General features: G+C 48.2%; 1 protein-coding gene across 5 annotated transcripts in view; it reads left to right on the forward strand.

The window, feature by feature from the left end:
- The window catches only part of LOC130276192 (RNA-binding protein 6-like), an 82,549-nt gene extending 66,388 nt beyond the window's left edge, over positions 1-16,161 (forward strand). For 2 of the 5 annotated variants that reach the window (XM_056525202.1, XM_056525203.1), the window contains exons 10-21: positions 4,565-4,722; positions 5,164-5,261; positions 10,317-10,341; positions 10,428-10,467; positions 10,967-11,058; positions 11,710-11,799; positions 11,890-11,961; positions 12,050-12,352; positions 12,431-12,505; positions 13,905-13,988; positions 14,204-14,274; positions 15,456-16,160. In XM_056525202.1, the coding sequence (XP_056381177.1) occupies positions 4,565-4,722; positions 5,164-5,261; positions 10,317-10,341; positions 10,428-10,467; positions 10,967-11,058; positions 11,710-11,799; positions 11,890-11,961; positions 12,050-12,352; positions 12,431-12,505; positions 13,905-13,988; positions 14,204-14,274; positions 15,456-15,564 (1,217 nt within the window). In that variant the 3' untranslated portion in view covers positions 15,565-16,160. Of the gene's footprint in view, positions 1-4,564; positions 4,723-5,163; positions 5,262-10,316; positions 10,342-10,427; positions 10,468-10,966; positions 11,059-11,709; positions 11,800-11,889; positions 11,962-12,049; positions 12,353-12,430; positions 12,506-13,904; positions 13,989-14,203; positions 14,275-15,455 lie in introns of all 5 variants that reach the window. The other 3 variants (XM_056525201.1, XM_056525205.1, XM_056525206.1) reach the window with 3 other exon arrangements.
- The last annotated feature ends 1,899 nt before the right edge of the window (positions 16,162-18,060 follow it).

The following is an 18,060-nucleotide window of genomic DNA, read 5'->3' on the forward strand; positions in this document are numbered from 1 at the left end:
CCCTAGAGGACACTTCGATGGTCGCTGCTCTGGCTCTCCAGACCCGCATACCAGGTCCGTCTCCCTCTCTTCCAGGGCCACCTCACACGTTCCCATTCACCTGGAGAACTTGTGGATGAAGTTTCCGATTCGGCCTCTGATTCAGAGGACCGCACGGATATGCGGACATGGTGCACTCATTGGTCTCGGCCATAAGAGACACCTTCCATCTAAAAGACCCAGGAACTTCGGACGTGGCTCCAGAAGTCTCCTTTTTTCGTGCCCGACCTTCAGCCCTCACGCTGAATTTTACACCCTGCTGGTATCCGCCTGGAGGCACCCTGACAAGAAGTTTCAGGAAACAAAGAAGGTTCAAGCGTGGTATCCCTTCGCCAAGGACCTCATTGCTCAGTGGACCTCCTCTCCAACTGTGGATCTGCAGGTTTCCGGCCTCGCTAAGGCGCCTACCTGGCCGTTGGCTGATGCGGCTGCCTTCAAGGATCCAGCGGACATGAAGGTAGAGACTTTGGCAAACTTTGCCTTTGAGACAGCAGGATCTTCCTGCTTTTGCTTTGGCCTGGGGGTCAAGGGCCCTTTCTGTATGGTCTCCCATATCCGCCAGGGTAGTCTTCAAGATCCCTCTGGAGGACTTATGTTTTTATCTAGCTCTCCGATGCTCCGCAGCTGGAGATTTTCTGTGTTCTGCTTCCATGTGCAGCCACTGTGCTACCTTTGCCACAAGCTACCTGGTAGCCACCGTCCCTCCATGTGGCTTAAAGCCTGGAATGTGGACGCCGCCTTCAGGAAGTGAGGCGACGGGCGGAAAAGAGTTCTTTATTACCTCTGGATAAGGCTCACAGAACCGCTTTCCGTCGTAAGTCCTCCTTCGGGTTCTGCGGACCTTTGGTACCACCAAAGGGTACCAACAAAGGGTCCAGACGGGCGCCTTCACGGGAAGAGGGCTCCCTCCTTCCGGACCTGTCCATCCCGGAGGTCTGCTATCCGTTCCGGACGTTTTGCGGCCCCATCAGGCACCCGTAGGCCTCTGTCTGAAGGGTCGCCCCCACCCGCCGACCTTTCTCGGGTGGTTGGTCGCTTCTTACTCTACTGGGATGCCTGGACCACGCACATTCAGGATCCAGCTCCTTTTTTATCCAGGGAGTAATTGTCCTGGTTCCTTCAGGGGAACATTTTTGAGGTTTATTCAAACCTCTTTGTTGTCCCCAAGAAAGGCGTTTCTGTTCGCCCAGTCTTGGTTCTCGAGTATCTCAGCCAGCATCTTCTGCTTTCCCATCCCGAATGGAGTCTCTCAGTTCGGTGCTGGAGTCCCTGGTTCATGGGGAATTTTCATTTCTCGGTGGAAATCAAGGATACCTGCCTCCACATCTCATTGTTTCCCGGTCATCAGCGGTTCCTCCGCTTTGCAGTTCCGGATGGTCCTTTTCTATTGTGGCTCTCCATTTCGGTCTGACCACTTCTCCGTGGACCTTTACCAAAGTCCTGCCGCCTGTGATAGCCCTTTTACGGACAACAGTTGTTTCCGTGATTCCTTACTTGGACGACCTCCTGATCAGAGCTCCAGCCAGGGCCCAGATCCTGGAGAGTCTGTCTCAACCTCCAGACCTTGTCTCACTTCATTTGGCTGGTCAATCGGGATAAGTCCAACCGCTCTCCTGGGGCTCCAGTTTGACGCGGCCTCTGCTCGCTTTCGACGCCGACGACCAATCGGCTGACTCTATCAAGAGTCCAATCACTTCGGCACCCAGCTCCAGTTTCCATTCGCTTTTGCATGGATGTCCTGGGTCGGTTAGTGGAGGCCGTGCCATTTGCCCAGTTTCTTCACAGACCTCTTCAACTGGTGATTCTCTTCCGGTGGGACAGGTCTCCATTGTCTCTCGACCACAAGATCGTTCTCTCTCGACAGTCTTGTCGGTCCCTTCTATGGTGGCTTCATTTCCCCCCTGATTTTTCAGGGGCGCTCCTTCCTGCCCCTCCCTGCCAGTCTGTCGGGCTGGGGAGGTGTTTTCAAGGACCGGCCGGTCTGGGGCCTTGGTCCCTCGAGAAGCCCTTTTCCCCTTCAACATGTTGGAGCCTAGGGCAATCCTTTCTTTGCTTGCTTCTTGGGAAATTCCCTTCTGGACGGAACTCGGGTTTCCTTCCATCTCAGCGCTCTTCATGCCGGGCGTCTCTGGGATGTGATCTTTCTCAGCCGGTCCTCAGCCGTCCAAGGCGAGTGGTTCCTACATCCGGAGGTGTTTGCAGTGATCTGCAACCTCTGAGGCGCTCCAGGCGTGGACCTCTGCACGTCCCACCACAACCAAGCGTTCCTCTCTCTTGGTCGGGCTTTGCCCTAGCTTATCTGTTTCCTCCCTTACCTCTCTTTTCTGGGTCCTGAGGAAACTCACAGCAGAGGGCGTTTCCGCCATTCTCGTGGCCCAGACTGGCCCCAGCGGGTGTGGTAAGTCATTGTGGTCAGGCTCCTGATCTACTTACCGCTGCACCTTCCCTATCGTCCAGACCTCCAATATCAGGTCTCCTGTGCCACCCCTATTTGCCGTCTGCTTTTGACGGCGTGGCGGTTGAGACAGCGGTTCAGTGGACCCGCGGTTTCTCTTCCCAAGTGGTTCGCACCATGCTGAGGGCTCACAAGCCTTCCTCTGCAAAGATTTACCACCATACCTGGCGGTCTTATTTCTGTTGATGTGAAACTCAGCCTTTTTCTGTGGTCGTGGTTGGCTTTCAGCTCCCTTAGGGGTCAAAGGTTCGGCCATTTCCATTCTTTTTCAACGTTCTCTGGCATTCAATTGTCATGTCCGAACCTAGTTCAGGGAGTGGCACAAGCCAGTCAGTCCCCTTTTTTCCCTTGGGACTTGCACTTGGTCTTAGATGCCCTGCAAGGCCCCCCTTTTGAACCTCTCAGGGCCATTTCTCTTCGCCTCCTTCCCCGGAAGGTGGCGTTCCTTATTGCTCTTCCCTCTGTTAGGAGGGTGTCAGAGCTGGCAGCTCTCTCCTGCCGTTCTCCCTTCCTGGTTGTATACCAGGACAAGTTGTTTTGTTTTCCGTCCAGATCCGTCCTTCGTACCTGATATGGTTTTGGCTTTTTCATCTCAATGAGAACATCGTCCTACCATCCTTTGTCCGGCCCCTTCTCATCCCTGGAAGCGTTTGTTCCACAACCTGTTGTGGTCGTTGGACAAGGCAACCATTTTGGGAGCTTACCGCTGCAAGGGGAAGATCCCTCCCTTCAGGATTTTGGCTCATTCCACCCGTTTTTCGGGGCATCCTGGGCCCTCAGCTACGTGGCTTTGGCCTTGCAGTTCTGTAAGGCGTTCGCGTGGTCGTCTTTGCACTCTTTCTCAAGGTGCTACCAGATTCATACCTTCGCATCAGTTGATGCTACTTTGGGCTGTAAGATGTTGCAGACGGCGGTGGTCCCACCGCCCACCTGTCTGATTCCTTACCCACCCAAGGGTAGCATACAGCTGCTAAAAAGTACTGGAAGGGTAAAGATTTTTTAATAGAAGTAATTTACAAATCTGTTTAACTTACTGGCATCAGTTCATTTGAAAAAAGAAAAATTTCCACTGGAGTACCCCTTCAACCCGTTAACGACCATGGACGTTTATGCTCGTCCAATGTCTGTTAACAGGGTATGACGCGGGCTCCCGACTCGAGCCCGCGTCATACCGTCCGGCCCCCAGCTGATTCCTGTAGCTTGGGGCCGGCGTTAATAGCCCACATGCGGCAATTAACCTTTTAGATCGCCTCATCTAAAGGTGCCTTTATCCTGTCAAGTGTAGTTCACGATAATACAGCTCGCTCCACCAATACACCCCCGGCATGGATCCGCACCCAGCCCGGTGCACACAGATTCAAACAAAGAAGTGATCCAGCGTGGGTAAGTAGAAATCCAGACTTTATTAGAACTCACGGTAAAAGCAGTACAAGCAACCAGCAGATCAGACGCGTTTCAGGCGCATGCGCCTGAAACGCGTCTAATCTGCTGGTTGCTTGTACTGCTTTTACCGTGAGTTCTAATAGTCTGGATTTCTACTTGCACACGCTGGATCACTTCTTTGTTTGAGCCTTTATCCTGTCCCTGGTGGTCCACCTTAAGTGGTTAAGGTCAAAATGGGCTTGGTCCTTGAGGGGTTAAACTAGGGGATAGCATTGAACTATTTAAAACCCCCTTAAATAGTGGATAAATTGCTTCATAATGAAAACTTCTGACGCCATCTAATAGACTCCTCCTCCTCCATCTTTGCATGCTTTTAGCTTATGAAACCTGTGTTCTTTACATTCAGAAGCTTTAACTCTATCCAGTTTACAAAGCTGCTAATCTTGTATGTCAGTGTAGGTAAAACCAGAAGAGGATAGAGGTTTGTGTTTTGGTTTACCTAGCAGAGAATTGCTGACACTTATAAAATTGTAACAAGCCTAATAGTGAAGATTTTTTATTATTATACATGGAGAAAGAGGTGATGACCACATAAACTACTTCCAGCTATGTGGGTTGTTAAGGGCTAGGATGTTCCTTCTCAGTTGTGCTAATTTTATAAAGACTTTTCTCCTTGCCTACCCACAGCTGTCATTATTAGGGGAATTCGTGTGAAGACAACCCCAGAGAGTGTGGTGAAAGCTCTTCGGCCCTATGTGCAGCTGTCAGTTCGCAATGTACGAATCATGAAAAACTGCAAGCATGACTACCGGGGGTTTGGCTTCATTGACCTAAAAAATCACAAGGTAGTGCAGCAACGCGATTGTCATGTTGTGTCTCAATAAATCTTCTCCCACACTGTTATGCAGGCATTGCCACATATCCTGTGGAGTGCATGAACTGCACTTGCAGTGGCTTAGCTGTATAGTCTTCACGGTATATCCGATGACCATTCATTGAATACTTATCGGTAAATCTGCATTCACTCTGACATGCATATATACTTCTTGCCAGTTATTTTCCTCCTGCACTGACATACTGGCCAGTATATCTGAACCCAGGCTGACATACTTGTATATTCCTCACCAATAACTTAAGTGCAACTCTACTGACATACATGTATGTTCTTCACCAGTATCTTACATATACCTGTATACCCACACTTACATATACATGTATATTTTTGTACCCACACTGACTTATCTACACTGCACCTGTCTTACTAATTTTTCCTCTCATCATTCTAGGAAGCAATCCGTCTCACTGTGTTAATGCGAGAGCTGAAACCTCCACTCACAATTGGTGGAAAACCCATCTCTGTGGACATTGCTGTTGGAGAGAGGAAGTGAGTGTTAGATTATAAGTTTATTACTTGTCCTGGCAGACTTATTGGCACATGGAAGTCCAGCTGCTTGTAAAATGCAAATGCTAGCCCTTCTGTGTTAGAAACAATTCACCAATTTGTTTTAGCTCTTGTTTTATACAACTAAACTTTTTTTGTTTCTTTCTCTTGATGTGGATTTCTCGTTCAGCTCCATTGGGGGGACACAGGAACCGTGGGTATATCTTGCTGCCACTAGGCATAACAAAAAAAAAGTCTGCTCCTCCCAGCCGGATATATCCCACTTACTGACTCAGAGACACTCAGTTTTTAGCTTAGTGTCCTAGGAGGCAGCACAGGTCTGGTTTTCTCCAGACCTGGTCTATTTTATTATTTTCTAGTGTTAGAGTTTAGATTTTCTCTCCTTTTTTATTTTTCTAGGTAGGGGCGATAAGAGCATGACGCTGCCTGATTTCCCCACATGCGACTGAAGGGCACGGTCCATAGAGTACGGTCCGTTAACCCTTCCTCGCCGCCGACCAGCACCAGGTTGTACCTTGGGTCCGGGTCACCTATTGCCTCTGCTCGCCCTGCTTACTGAAGCCTGGCATGATGCAGTTGGCCTAGACTGGTTGAAGACTTCTGGGGAGAAGACTTCTAGGGAGGTAAGTATACTTTCCACAGTTAGGTAAGTATGCACCTTCTCCCCCTTCTCCCCTCTCAAGCGGGTTTAGAATCTGGCGAAGTACGCCTTCGAGGCGGTGGGATCCCCTCTACTTACGGCCTTGTCATCAACCTGGGTCTCAAAGGCCTTATCGGTTTGAGCTTCACAACTCCACAAAGTGGTGTTGTCTAGGGCCCCCCCTGATGATCTGGCTGAGAGAGCTCTCCAAATCTCAAGGGCAGGTGACTATTTATGCCAAGTTTCCTTGGAGTCAGCACGCTGTGCAGCCTTGGCGTCTGGCAGTCTAGTCGCCATTCGCCGCTCTGTGGCTGAAAGTTTGGAATGCTGACTCGGCTTCCAAAAAGTCTGACGGAAATGGCCTTTACTGGCGGCCGCCTTTTTGGAAAAAGGCTGGATGACATCATTTCTGAGGCTACGGGCGTTAAGAGTTCTTTGTTTCCCCAGAACAAGACGCGCCGCCCTGCGGCTCGCAGGGGATTTCGCAAGGCAACTTCCTTTCGGTCCTTTCGCTCCCTGGGCGTCAGGACAGATCGGGTTCCTCGCAAGCTCGGCAGGCCTCTTCCTTCAGAACTCGCCCCTCCTGGAAGCAGGATGGCCGTTCCAACCGTTCTTCCGCAAAATCAGGGACTCTCAAGCCTACCTAGCCTGAAGGGGCGCCCCCCCACCCGAGACTCCCCCTCGAGTGGGTGGTCGCTTATCCCTTTTTCGGGATGTCTGGTTGACACAAGTCCAGGATTCCTGGGTTCGGGGCGTCTTCTCCGACGGTAACCGAATAGAGTTTGCTTCTCTTCCCCGGGATCGTTCTTTTCGGTCCCGGCCTCCTCGTTCGCCCGCCCTGGCTGCAGGTTTTCACTCTGCCATACGCACTCTGATGCAGTAAGGTGTCATTGTGCCTGTTCCTTCTAAGGACCGTTTCAAGGGTTTCTATTCAAACCTTTTCGTTGTTCCCTTTTCGTTGTGCGGTCCGTCAGATTTTGGATCTGAAACTCCTCAATCTGCATCTTAGACTCCGCCACTTCCCGGATGGAGTCGCTGCGGTCGATTGTTGCATCCATGGTTTAGGGCGAATTCCTGTATTTAGTGGATATTCGGGATGCGTATCTCCACATCCCGATTTTTCCTCATCAGTGGTTTCTGCGGTTTGCCGTTCCGCAGGGTCACTTTCAGTTTGTGGCTCTGCCCTTCGGCCTGGCAACAGCCCCCAGAGTCTTTACCAAGGTCCTGGCGGCTGTCATGGCCATCCTCCGATCTCTGGGTGTGTCTGTCCTTCCTTACCTGGACGACCTGCTGATCAATGCCCCATCCCGGGTCCAGAACGAGGAGAGTCTCCAGTTCACCCTGCTGACTCTGTCCAGTTTCGGGTGGCTGATCAACGAGGAGAAATCCAATCTTTCTCCCTTCCAGTCTCTGGTTTTTCTGGGCCTCCGGTTCGATACCGGGAGCGCCCAGGTCTTCCTCCCTCCGGACAAGCGGAGTGCTCTGCTGTCCGGTGTCCGCCTCTTGAGGCGCCCTCAGCCAGTGTCCATTCGTTCCTGCATGGCAGTACTGGGCAGAATGGTGGCGGTCATAGCTGCGGTTCCGTTTGTGCAGTTCCGTTGCTGCCCCCTTCAGTGGGCCATTCTGTTTCTCTGGGACGGATCCCCCCTGTCCTTGGATCGCTGTGGTCCGTCTGCCCACCTCAACTCGCTAGTCACTCTTTTGATGGCTCCGCTCTCCTCTCCTTCTGAGCGGTCGCTCGTTCCTTCCGTTGCACTAGCTGGTGCTGACGATGGACGCGAGCCGCCCCGGTTGGGGGGGCGTTCTTCTGGACCCGGACGGTCCAGGGCCGCTGGTTCCCTCAGGAATCCAGGCTTTCTATCAATGTCTTAGAGATCCAGGCCATCTTCCTTTGCCTCCGGCACTGGGAGTCTCTTCTCCGGGGCCGCCCGGTTCGCATTCAGTCGGACAACGCCACGGCTGTGGCGTATGTAAACCGTCAAGGGGGCACTCGCAGCAGCGCTGCCATGACAGAGGTGTCCAGGATCTTGGATTGGGCGGAGCGCCTGGTCCCCTCCATATCAGCGATCCACATTCCGGGGGTGGATAACTGGGAAGCAGACTTTCAAAGTCGCTCCTCCCCCATCCCCGGGGAGTGGTCTCTTCACCCGGAGGTGTTCGAGTCCATTTGCCATCGCTGGGGGGTTCCGGACGTGGACCTCTTTGCGTCCCGCCTGAACCGACAGGTTCCGGCCTTCATGGCAAAGTCCAGAGATCCTCGTCATTCCCTGGTCTCGGTTCACTCTCCCGTATCTGTTTCCGCCACTTCCTCTTCTGCCCTGAGTGCTCAGGAAACTCAAGGCGGAAGGCGTCTCGGCCATCCTGGTGGCTCCGGATTGTCCCCGCTGCTCTTGGTATGCCGACGTGGTTCGGCTCGTGGCGGACGTCATTCGACTGCCAGATCGCCTCGATCTTTCTCAGGGACCCCTTTGCCACCCCAGTTCACTGCCGCTGCGTTTGACGGCGTGGCGGTTGAAACCGCGGTGTTGAAAGCCTGTGGTTTCTCTTCCGGGGTTATTCGCACTATGCTCAGGGCACGTAAGCCATCCTCGGCTAGGATTTATCATAGGACTTGGCGAGCCTATTTTCGGTGGTGTGAGGCTCGCTCTCTTTCTCCGGTTCGTTTTTCTCTACCGAACCTTCTGACGTTTTTGCAATCGGGCCTTGAAACGCGTCTGGCTCTTAGTTCTCTCAAGGGTCAAGTGTCGGCGCTGTCTAGCCTCTAGCAGCCGACTATTCTGTTCGCACCTTCCTTCAAGGGGTAGCTCATGAGATTCCTCCTTACAGGTCTCATACTCCCCCTTGGGACTTGAATTTGGTCCTGAGCGCTTAACAATCCGCTCCATTCTAACCTATCCGCCACATTTCCCTTTGTTTCCTTTCTTGGAAGGTAGCCTTCTTGATTGCTGTGACCTCAATCCGACAGGTGTCTGACTTAGCAGCTCTCTCCTGTCAACCCACTTTCCTGGTTCTCTATCAGGAAAAGGCGGTGCTCCGGCCAGTGCCTTCTTTTCAGCCGAAGGTGGTTTCTTCCTTTCATCTGAACGAGGATATCGTTCTTCCTTCCTTCTGTCCGGCTCCGTCTCATCCTAGGGAGCGCTCTCTCCACAATCTAGATGTGGTCCGGGCCGTGCGGGTATACCTTTCGGCCACCTATTCCTTCCAGCGGTCGGATTCACTGTTTGTACTACCGGAGGGCTGACGCAAGGGTTTGCCTGCCTCTAAGGCAACCATCTCCAGGTGGATCCGGTCTGCTATTTCTCAAGCGTATCGTTCCAAGGGGAAGGATCCCCCTTTCCGGGTTATGGCTCACTCCACTCGCTCTGTGGGGGCCTCTTGGGCGGTCTTTAACAGGGCTTCCGCCCTACAGGTGTGTAAGGCGGCCAATTGGTCTTCGGTGCACACGTTCACCAAGTTTTACCAGGTGCACACTTCTGCATCCGCCGACGCCTGTTTTGGGGCGTAAGGCTTTGTAGGCAGCGGTGGCTCTGCCGTCCGCTTGACTCCGTGTTGCATTGCTTTCCCGCCCCGGGGACTGCTGTGGTACGTTCCACGATTCCTGTGTCCCCAAATGGAGCTAAACGAGAAAAGGAGATTTTTCACACTTACCGTAAAATCTTTTTCTCTGAAGATCCATTGGGGGACACAGCTCCCACCCAGTTGTTTTGGTTTGTCCGAGTGTCGGTCGCCTGTCAGTCTGTTGGTTCATTTGTTTTGACTGGGCTCCCTCCGGACAGTTTTTTCGGTTCCTCCTATTGCTTTGGGACTAAAACTGAGTGTCTGAGTCAGTAGGTGGGATATATCCTGCTGGGAAGAGCAGACTTTTATTGTTATGCCTAGTATGAGCCTCCTAGTGGCAGCAAGATATACCCACGGTGCCTGTGTCCCCCCATGGATCTTCTGAGAAAAAGATTTTACGGTAAGTGTAAAAAATCTCCTTATTCTGCTTGCTCTGAGGTTCCCATGCTAGCATTAAAGGGGTACTATGGGAGGAGGTGAGGCGGCTGCCATGCCCCTCCAATAGTCTTGCTTTGAGGGGGCGTGGTGTTACATCACAAGGGGACCCCCGCAGCCTGTACCCAGCGTTTGCAACAAAATGTTCTGTACACTGGGGCAGTAGAGTATCAGTGGTGATAACATGGCAGGAAATCCATGCTTAAAAGTGGCACTCTGTTGATGCTTTCAAGGCAACCTCAGAATAAGCATTATATCTACATTACTGCTGTAGTGATCAGATAAGGAGAGAAAATAAAAGCTGCATAAGTAGCTTAGTCACAATCTTCCTTCCATCTGATTAATTTACAAGATGTCTTAGTAGTGACTGACACAGTAGTTGCATCTCTTTTGTATCTCCACAGGAATGAACAAAGAAAGCTTCAGAAGGTGAGTTCATAACTATAAACCCCAGAGTCCTGCTAAAACCTCCTCAGACGACGAAGATCACCCCATGCTGTCTTGTCTAATTACAGAACAGAAAACGCAAATTGCGGAGAAGATCTTATGCGACTGGTAAGATCTGTGATATGAGATCATAATATTAATATTAAGAAAAATATATATATATATATATATATATATATATATATATATATATATATATATATATATATATATATATATATATATATATATAAAATATATATATATATATATATATATAAAATATATATATATATATATATATATATAAAATATATATATATATATATATATAAAATATATATATATATATATATATATATATATATATATATATATATATATATATATATATATATATATATATATATATATATATATATATATATATATATAATTTCATTATAATAATATGGGCTGCAGGCCCACGTCATAGCTAGATAGACCTCCTGGCCAAAGCTATGTTTGAAATAAGACACATCAAGTTCACCTAATGGAAGGAAGTGGAATCGGTAGATTAGGGCAGTTCCTTATTGAAACTTTTTGGGAGAATGTTTTTTGCTTATTCGTTACACTGGTTGTTTTTCAGTGGATCGTGGTCCTAGTTATGTCTATGACCCCAAAACTGGCATGTATGTGGACCCCCTTACCAACGCATATTACAGTGACAACAAAGCGCAGGTAAGTTCTACAGGGCTGTATCTGTGAGCACAGTGTTCCTTATTTTCTGTTTGTTCTTTTTATGCACGGCCTTAGCCCTTGTCACTTCTGGACCCCATATTATAGTGTCAATTTTATTTCTAGCTAAAGAGTTGCTCTCAGTTTTCCAGCTTCAGACTGAAATCTCCCAGTCTTTACTGCTTAAATGTCTGCACAGAGCTTACTCTAGTGATTTGCTGTCTTAGAAGTGTAGTATTAACAAAATGGGAAAAGCTACTCCCCCTCCACCACCCAAAAAAAAAGGATTTTAGGCTAGCACTTAGTGCTGTGTCTGTCCACAAGCTTGCTGTCTATTTCCAGTAAATGCAGAATTGTGATTGCAGCTCTGATTCATTTGCTATGAGATGAAATGGTGTTCGATTATAAATATGTGCAGCTATTTATTCCCCTCTAGTTAAGAAAGGCAGGGTTGTGACCTCTGTAGAATTTGTAATACCAGTCATGCTAGTAGTCACTCAAATTTCTCAGAAATTGATATACCTTGACAAAAAAAAACAAACAGCTGGGTAGAATTTTTAACAAAGGTTACTGCTTAATGGCTACACTGTTATAACATTCAGACCTCTGCCACTCATGTCTGCACCTCTGATATTCTGTCATGTGCTTCATCAGCGTAAAAAAGATGATACTAGTTATCAAGTTCCAGGCAGTGAGAGGAAGGAGCCATCGAGCCAACCAAGAAGAGGCTTTACTGAGGACAAGGTAAAAGAATGACTAGGCACTGCCATCCCTCTGTCCTGCAACTGTGTGTCTTTCCTCATTGCTGCCTTAATTTTTTATTTTTTTGTGAAGGATTCAGAAGAGGATCAGTTTAAGAGACCATTACCCCCTTCTGTGACAAAAAAGGAGGAGACCCCTCCAGAGGTAATTTTTGGGGATAAGTATGGGGTAATTCTTGGTGATATTATAGCACCACGCCAGCCTCTTATCTAATCTTTGTATTTTTCTTCAGCCTAAAGATAACCCGCTGATTAAGCTGCTTGGAGAATATGGAGAAGACAGTGATGAGGAAGAAGAGGAGGAGCAGCTTTTACCCCCAATAAAGAAAAAGCCTGCTCCCCCTCCACCTCCAGTCATCGCTCCAAAGCCTTCCCTTAAGCCTTCCCCTAAACCCACTGTACCCACATCCAGCACCTTTGGCACCCATGAAGAAAATTTGACAGATTGGAAGAAAATGATTTGCCTGTTGTGTCGACGGCAGTTCACCAGTAAGGACATATTGATCAGGCATCAGAAGTTATCAGATCTGCACAAGGTAATTACTTGTACTGTGGATTGAAACTCACAAAACACACTTCGGTTCTAAATATGTCTGTGACTTCTTCCTCAACAGCAAAATCTTGCCATCCAGGAGAAGATCAAAAAGTCCCGGAAGGAGCTGACATACCTGCAGCAGAAGGAGCATGAGGTAAGCGTTACCAAATGCCATCTCCTGCATGTTCTTTTCTCTTTAAATCTTCTGCCTACTTTTTATTCCTCGCTAAGCTCATCTATCATCCTTAAATGGGTACTCCGCTGGAAAACATTTTTTTTTTTTTTTTAATCAACTGTTGCCAGAAAGTTACAGATTTGTAAATTACTTATCCAATCCTTATCAGCTGCTGTATTCTCAACAGGAAGTTATTTTCTTTTTGAATTTGCTTTCTGTCTGACCACAGTGCTGTCTGCTGACACCTCTGTCCATTTTAGGAACTGTCCAGAGTAGGAGAAAATCATTTCCTGCTCTGGACAGTTCCTAAAATGGACAGAGGTGTCAGCAGAGGGCACTGTGGTCAGAATGAAAAGAAATTCGAAAAGAACTTCCTCTGTAGCATACAGCAGCTAAGTACTGGAAGGATTTAAATTTTTAATAGAAGTAATTTACAAATCTGTTTAACTTTCTGACACCAGCTGATTAAAAAAAAAAAGTTTTCCTGTGTAGTAGCCCTTTAACAGCTACACCCCCTACAGAACTTTCTTCCTCCCTCTCTGAAAGGACTACACTTATAAGATAAGGGGCCATCCCTTGTTAAAATGATCCCAGGTGGGGGTGCTGCTGGGAATTACCCATATGACATGTAAATCATACATATGGATGTTGCCTTGGCAACCGGAACGAAACCCTCAATTATTTACCCTTCAAGCCGCATTGAGAAAACACTAAGTAGAAACTGTAATGTTATAAAGTGACACTGGATTTATAAATTGCTTTTAGAGCCCCTTTCACTTTTAAGTAAAATACTTGGGTCTATTAGCATATACCAGTGTTTCCCAACCAGGGTGCCTCCAGCTGTCGCAAAACTACAACTTTCCAATACAATCAGACCACTGGTGTGATCATACTGGGTGGCTTCCCTATGTCTTTCTCAGGGCTCCATATCCTGAGTGCAATAGACCGTAAAATATAGAAACAGACATACAACTGGGAATTGCACTTAAAGTTCTTTATCTCAATATTCATCCATGTACAAACTTGCAATGAGATATACAGAACATAATTATGTTATGATATAATTATGTTCTGTATATCTCATTGCAAGTTTGTACATGGATCAATATTGAGATAAAGAACTTTTTAAGTGCAATTCCCAGTTGTATGTCTGTTTCTATATTTTACGGCAAAACTACAACTCCCAGCATCCTGGCATACTGGGAGTTGTAGTTTTGCAGCAGCTGGAGTCACCCTGGTTGGGAAACATTGACATATACAGTCTCCATGTTCCCCACGGTGTGTGTCTCCTGACTGTTTTGAACTGTTGGAATTGCGAGTATGAATCGGGCAGATTGCTATGTAGCTGCCACATATTGAATGTGGATATTATCGGCAGGAAAATCAGTCCATACAGAGGAGGTTGCAGCAGGCCAGAAAAGAACTGGAGATGCTGGAGCGAGAGGAGGAATGCGCGCAGCAGGTGCGGTGACCTTTTCTGGGATATATGGTTGTTTGGCCGACTAAGTCACGCACAGACAGCACTGCTCCATGGCCGGCCGCATGCTCATTATTCATACCCCTTACACCAGCCCTGCATGTCCCATCCCCCATCATCTGCCAGTAAAGGGCACCTATATTGTGCCGTCCTGTGTAGGTATAGAGATAGACCTGTCTTGTCATTCTACTCTTTGACAGGAAAGGAAAGGTCTGGACTCTGATGTCCGAGGTCCTGGAAAAAAGAAATCAAAAGGTTCAGATACCTGCAGGTAATACGTTTATCTACCCTATAGCTGTGTCTGGTTTGGGTACATAGCGTTACGTCTGCTTATGACTGAACTGCTCATCACTTAATAGAGAGCTCCAGTCATGAGGATAGGGGATAAGTTTCATATTGCGGGGGGTCTGACCGCTTGGACCCCCCGTGATCTCCCGTACAAGGCCCCAGCTCTCTCGCCAGAGAATGTGTGTTGACCACCGCATGAAGTGGCGGCCGATGCACCCGCTCAATAAAACTGTGTGGAGAGCCGGAGCACTGCCTTCGGCAACCTCTGGCTCTGCCATAGCACTGTGTATTGAGGGGGGGGGGGGGAGTGTTGGCCGCTGCTTCATGCGCTGGTCGACACACATTGTCTGGTGAGAGAGCTTCGGCCCCGTACGGGAAATCGGGGGGGAAGGGGGGTCCCAGACCCCTGTGATCTGAAACTTATCTCCTATCCTTAGGATAGGGGATAAATTTTACAATAATGGACTACTCTTTTAAAAGGGGTTAGTCCAAGATTATAATTTTATCAGCTATCGACTGGATAGGTGATTATAATCTATACAATGTATTGAGAGCTAAACAGTCTGGACTTTCAGATTTATACACTGCAACAAGTAGGTTTCTGCTGCTGCTTTAACTCACAAATGATTGTCTAGATTAACGCAAGCTTTTAGCTTGTAAGACATATTGGGTCATGAATGGTTTTCAGTCTCTGTAAATAAGAATTTCCCTGAAATCTTAAACAGTGAGGAAACGAAACACAGCGACTGCTGTAACCCAATCAGCGATTATCACCAGGGGTGTCTGGATCATTGTCATTATGAGCCAACCCACTTAAGCTGTACCTAAGACTGGACCAGCTGCTTTGGATGCGCTGCAATGTGCTGGCGTCAGCAAGAAAACCCAACAGCCATGAATTTGTTGTTGCAACCAATGAAATAACTGCCACCCCTGCCATCTTGAAGCATGGGGTTCCCGATGAGGATCCCCATTATCAAATCCATCAAGCATCTGAAAAAGATAAATAAGAAAAGCAATGAAAGGTTTAAACCTCAAGGTGTGCAAAAGTTATAGTAATAAGCATAGCACCCCACTCCTCCTCTGATCTTGTCTTACCTCTGCACTGTCCCTATGGCTCTACCTGTGACTGCACCTCAATCTTCATTATCACCTCTTCCATTACAGTGAACATAAACCTAAAGTAAAGAGTGTCTGTGGCCAGAGACCAGCAGGAGAATCTTATCGGGAGAACATGAAAAGGCTGATCCTAGAGCGGTATAAGGAGTTGGAATGAGCCCCTCCCTTGTCAACGCATCTGTGTTCTCTATGTACTGCTGCTATTTGTGTTTTTATAATAAAACGTAATAAAACCTTAAAAAAAATATTGACTCCAAACAGAGACATATGGTTGGGAGGGTTTGTCTTATTTAGTATGTTTCAATCAGGACTAGGCCATCTCACACAGCCTAGGACTCCAAAAAAAAAAAAAAATTATAATAATAATAATAATAATAATTAACCCCCCTTAAGGACCAAGCCCATTTTGACCTTAAGGACCAGGCCAGTTTTATTTTAGCATTTTTGTTTTTTCCTCGTCTTCTAAAAATCGTAACTTTTACATTTTCATCCACAGACTAGTATGAGGGCTTGTTTTTTGCACGACTAGTTGTCCTGTGTAGTGACCTCTCATTTTACCATAAAATGTATGGCCCAACCAAAAAAATACTATTTGTGTGGGGAAATTAAAAAGAAAACCGGAATTTTGTAAATTTGGGAAGGTTTCGTTTTCACGCCGTACAATTTACGGTAAAAATGACGTGTTCTTTATTCTGTGGGTCAAAACGATTAAAATGATACCCATGATTATATACTTTTCTATTATTGTTGCGCTTAAAAAAAATAAAAAAAGGTAACCAAATTAGTATGCTTAAAATCCTCCTTTCTCTGGCTCTCTTCATTGGGGGACACCAAACTGATGGGTATATGCTCTTGCCACTAGGAGGCGCTGACACTAGGAAAAAGTCAGCTCCTCCCTGGCAGGATATACCCACCCACCTGCAGTGAGGTACTCAGTTTTAGGTAGTGTCAGCAGGAGGCAAGACACAGGTCTGGGGGCTCCCCAGACCATGTTTTTTTTCTCTTTATTTTCCTAGTTTCAGGCTAAAAGTTTCGTTTTTCTCCTTTTATTTTTTCTAGCATGAACCGACAGGAGCATGCCGCCAACTGATTCCCCCCCCCCCCCCCCCCCCACACACACCACACACACACACATGCGAGCTACTAGGGGCACGGTGCATTGATGGATGGGCCGTTAACCCCCTCCTCGCCAACAACCAGCGCCATGTCGGCAAAAGGCAGGTAGCACTAGCTGGTCGAAGACTTCGAGGGTGAGTGTGGCGGTTGAGGTGAGTATATCTCCACTGTGGTGCGAGATACTGCCGGAATGACTCGCTGTCTATTATGGACCCATACCTGTAAGCCAGACAGTCGTCTGCATGGTTTCCTACAACCACCTCTCACCCATCACATGGCTGACAAAATGCAGTTGAAGTTCTGGTACCTCTCCACTGTGCAAGAGGCGGACGGGCCGACTCCTTGCCTACTATGGACCCATACCAGTAAGCCAGACTGTTGTCTGCAAGGTTTCCTACATCCACCTGTCACCCATCATATGGCTGGCATATCTGCGGTCGGATTTCTGGTACACCTCTCCCGTGCAAGGTACAGACGGACCGACTCCTTGTCTACTAGGGACCCATACCAGTAGTTCTTCATGGTTTCCTTCTCCTACAGTCACCCATCACATGGCTGACGAATCTGCTGTTGGAATTCGGGTACCTCACTCCTGTGAGGTGTCAGACGGGGTTTCCCATTATCTCCTATGGTCCCATACCAGTGGGCCAGACAAGGGCCTGCATGTGGGTCTACACCGCATGTCATTCATCAAACAGCTGAGGTATCTACAGTGGGTGTCTTGCTACCCCACTGGTGTCGACGGAATGACTCGTCATCTACTATTGAACCGTACCCGTTAGCCAGACAGTTGTCTGCGTGGTTTCGTACAACCACCCGTCACCCATCGCTTGGCTGACGTTCCTGCGGTTGCAGTTCCGGTTCCTCACTACTCTGCGAGGTGTCCGTCTGAGTGTCTTTGTCTCCTATGGACCTATTTCGGTAATGATTGACACCGCCTGGCTTACACCAACCGGCTCATGTATCTGCGGCGGGAGCCTCGGTACCCCTCTGTTCTCTGTTTTGCGTGGTGCCGACGGACCGGCTTGTTGTCTAGCCTGGACCCGTACCTGTTAGCTAGGCATCGGTCTGCATGGTTCCCTACGCCACCTGTCGCACATCACGCAGCTGATGTATCTGCGGCTGGAGTTCTGGTACCTCACTACGGTGCGAAATGCCTGCCGGAATTACTTGTTCTCCCCTATGGTTCCATACCATTATGCCACTCAGTGGTCTGCATTTTTCCTCTGCCGCGGCTACTTTGTGGCTGGAGTTCCTGTTCCCCACTACTGTTAGTGGTATGCTCGGAACTGACCCATAGTGTTCCACGGACCCTATAGGGATTACAGTCATGCATTCCTTGGCTTCTCTGCCTCCCTCTGGGGCACAGTTACTGACTGTCTGACTGTTCCCTTTCTCCCCACACTTCAGGCGATATTCTTGTGCAACCAGTGAGTTGTCTACCCGATTCCACTGCCATCGGTCCCTGACCTCAGGGCCCACTTGAGCATAGCCAGTTTTTTCTGTATCTCACTGCTGGGTGAGGGAACTGGGGTGA

Source organism: Hyla sarda, chromosome 6, assembly GCF_029499605.1.
Source record: "Hyla sarda isolate aHylSar1 chromosome 6, aHylSar1.hap1, whole genome shotgun sequence".
Taxonomy (NCBI): domain Eukaryota; kingdom Metazoa; phylum Chordata; class Amphibia; order Anura; family Hylidae; genus Hyla; species Hyla sarda.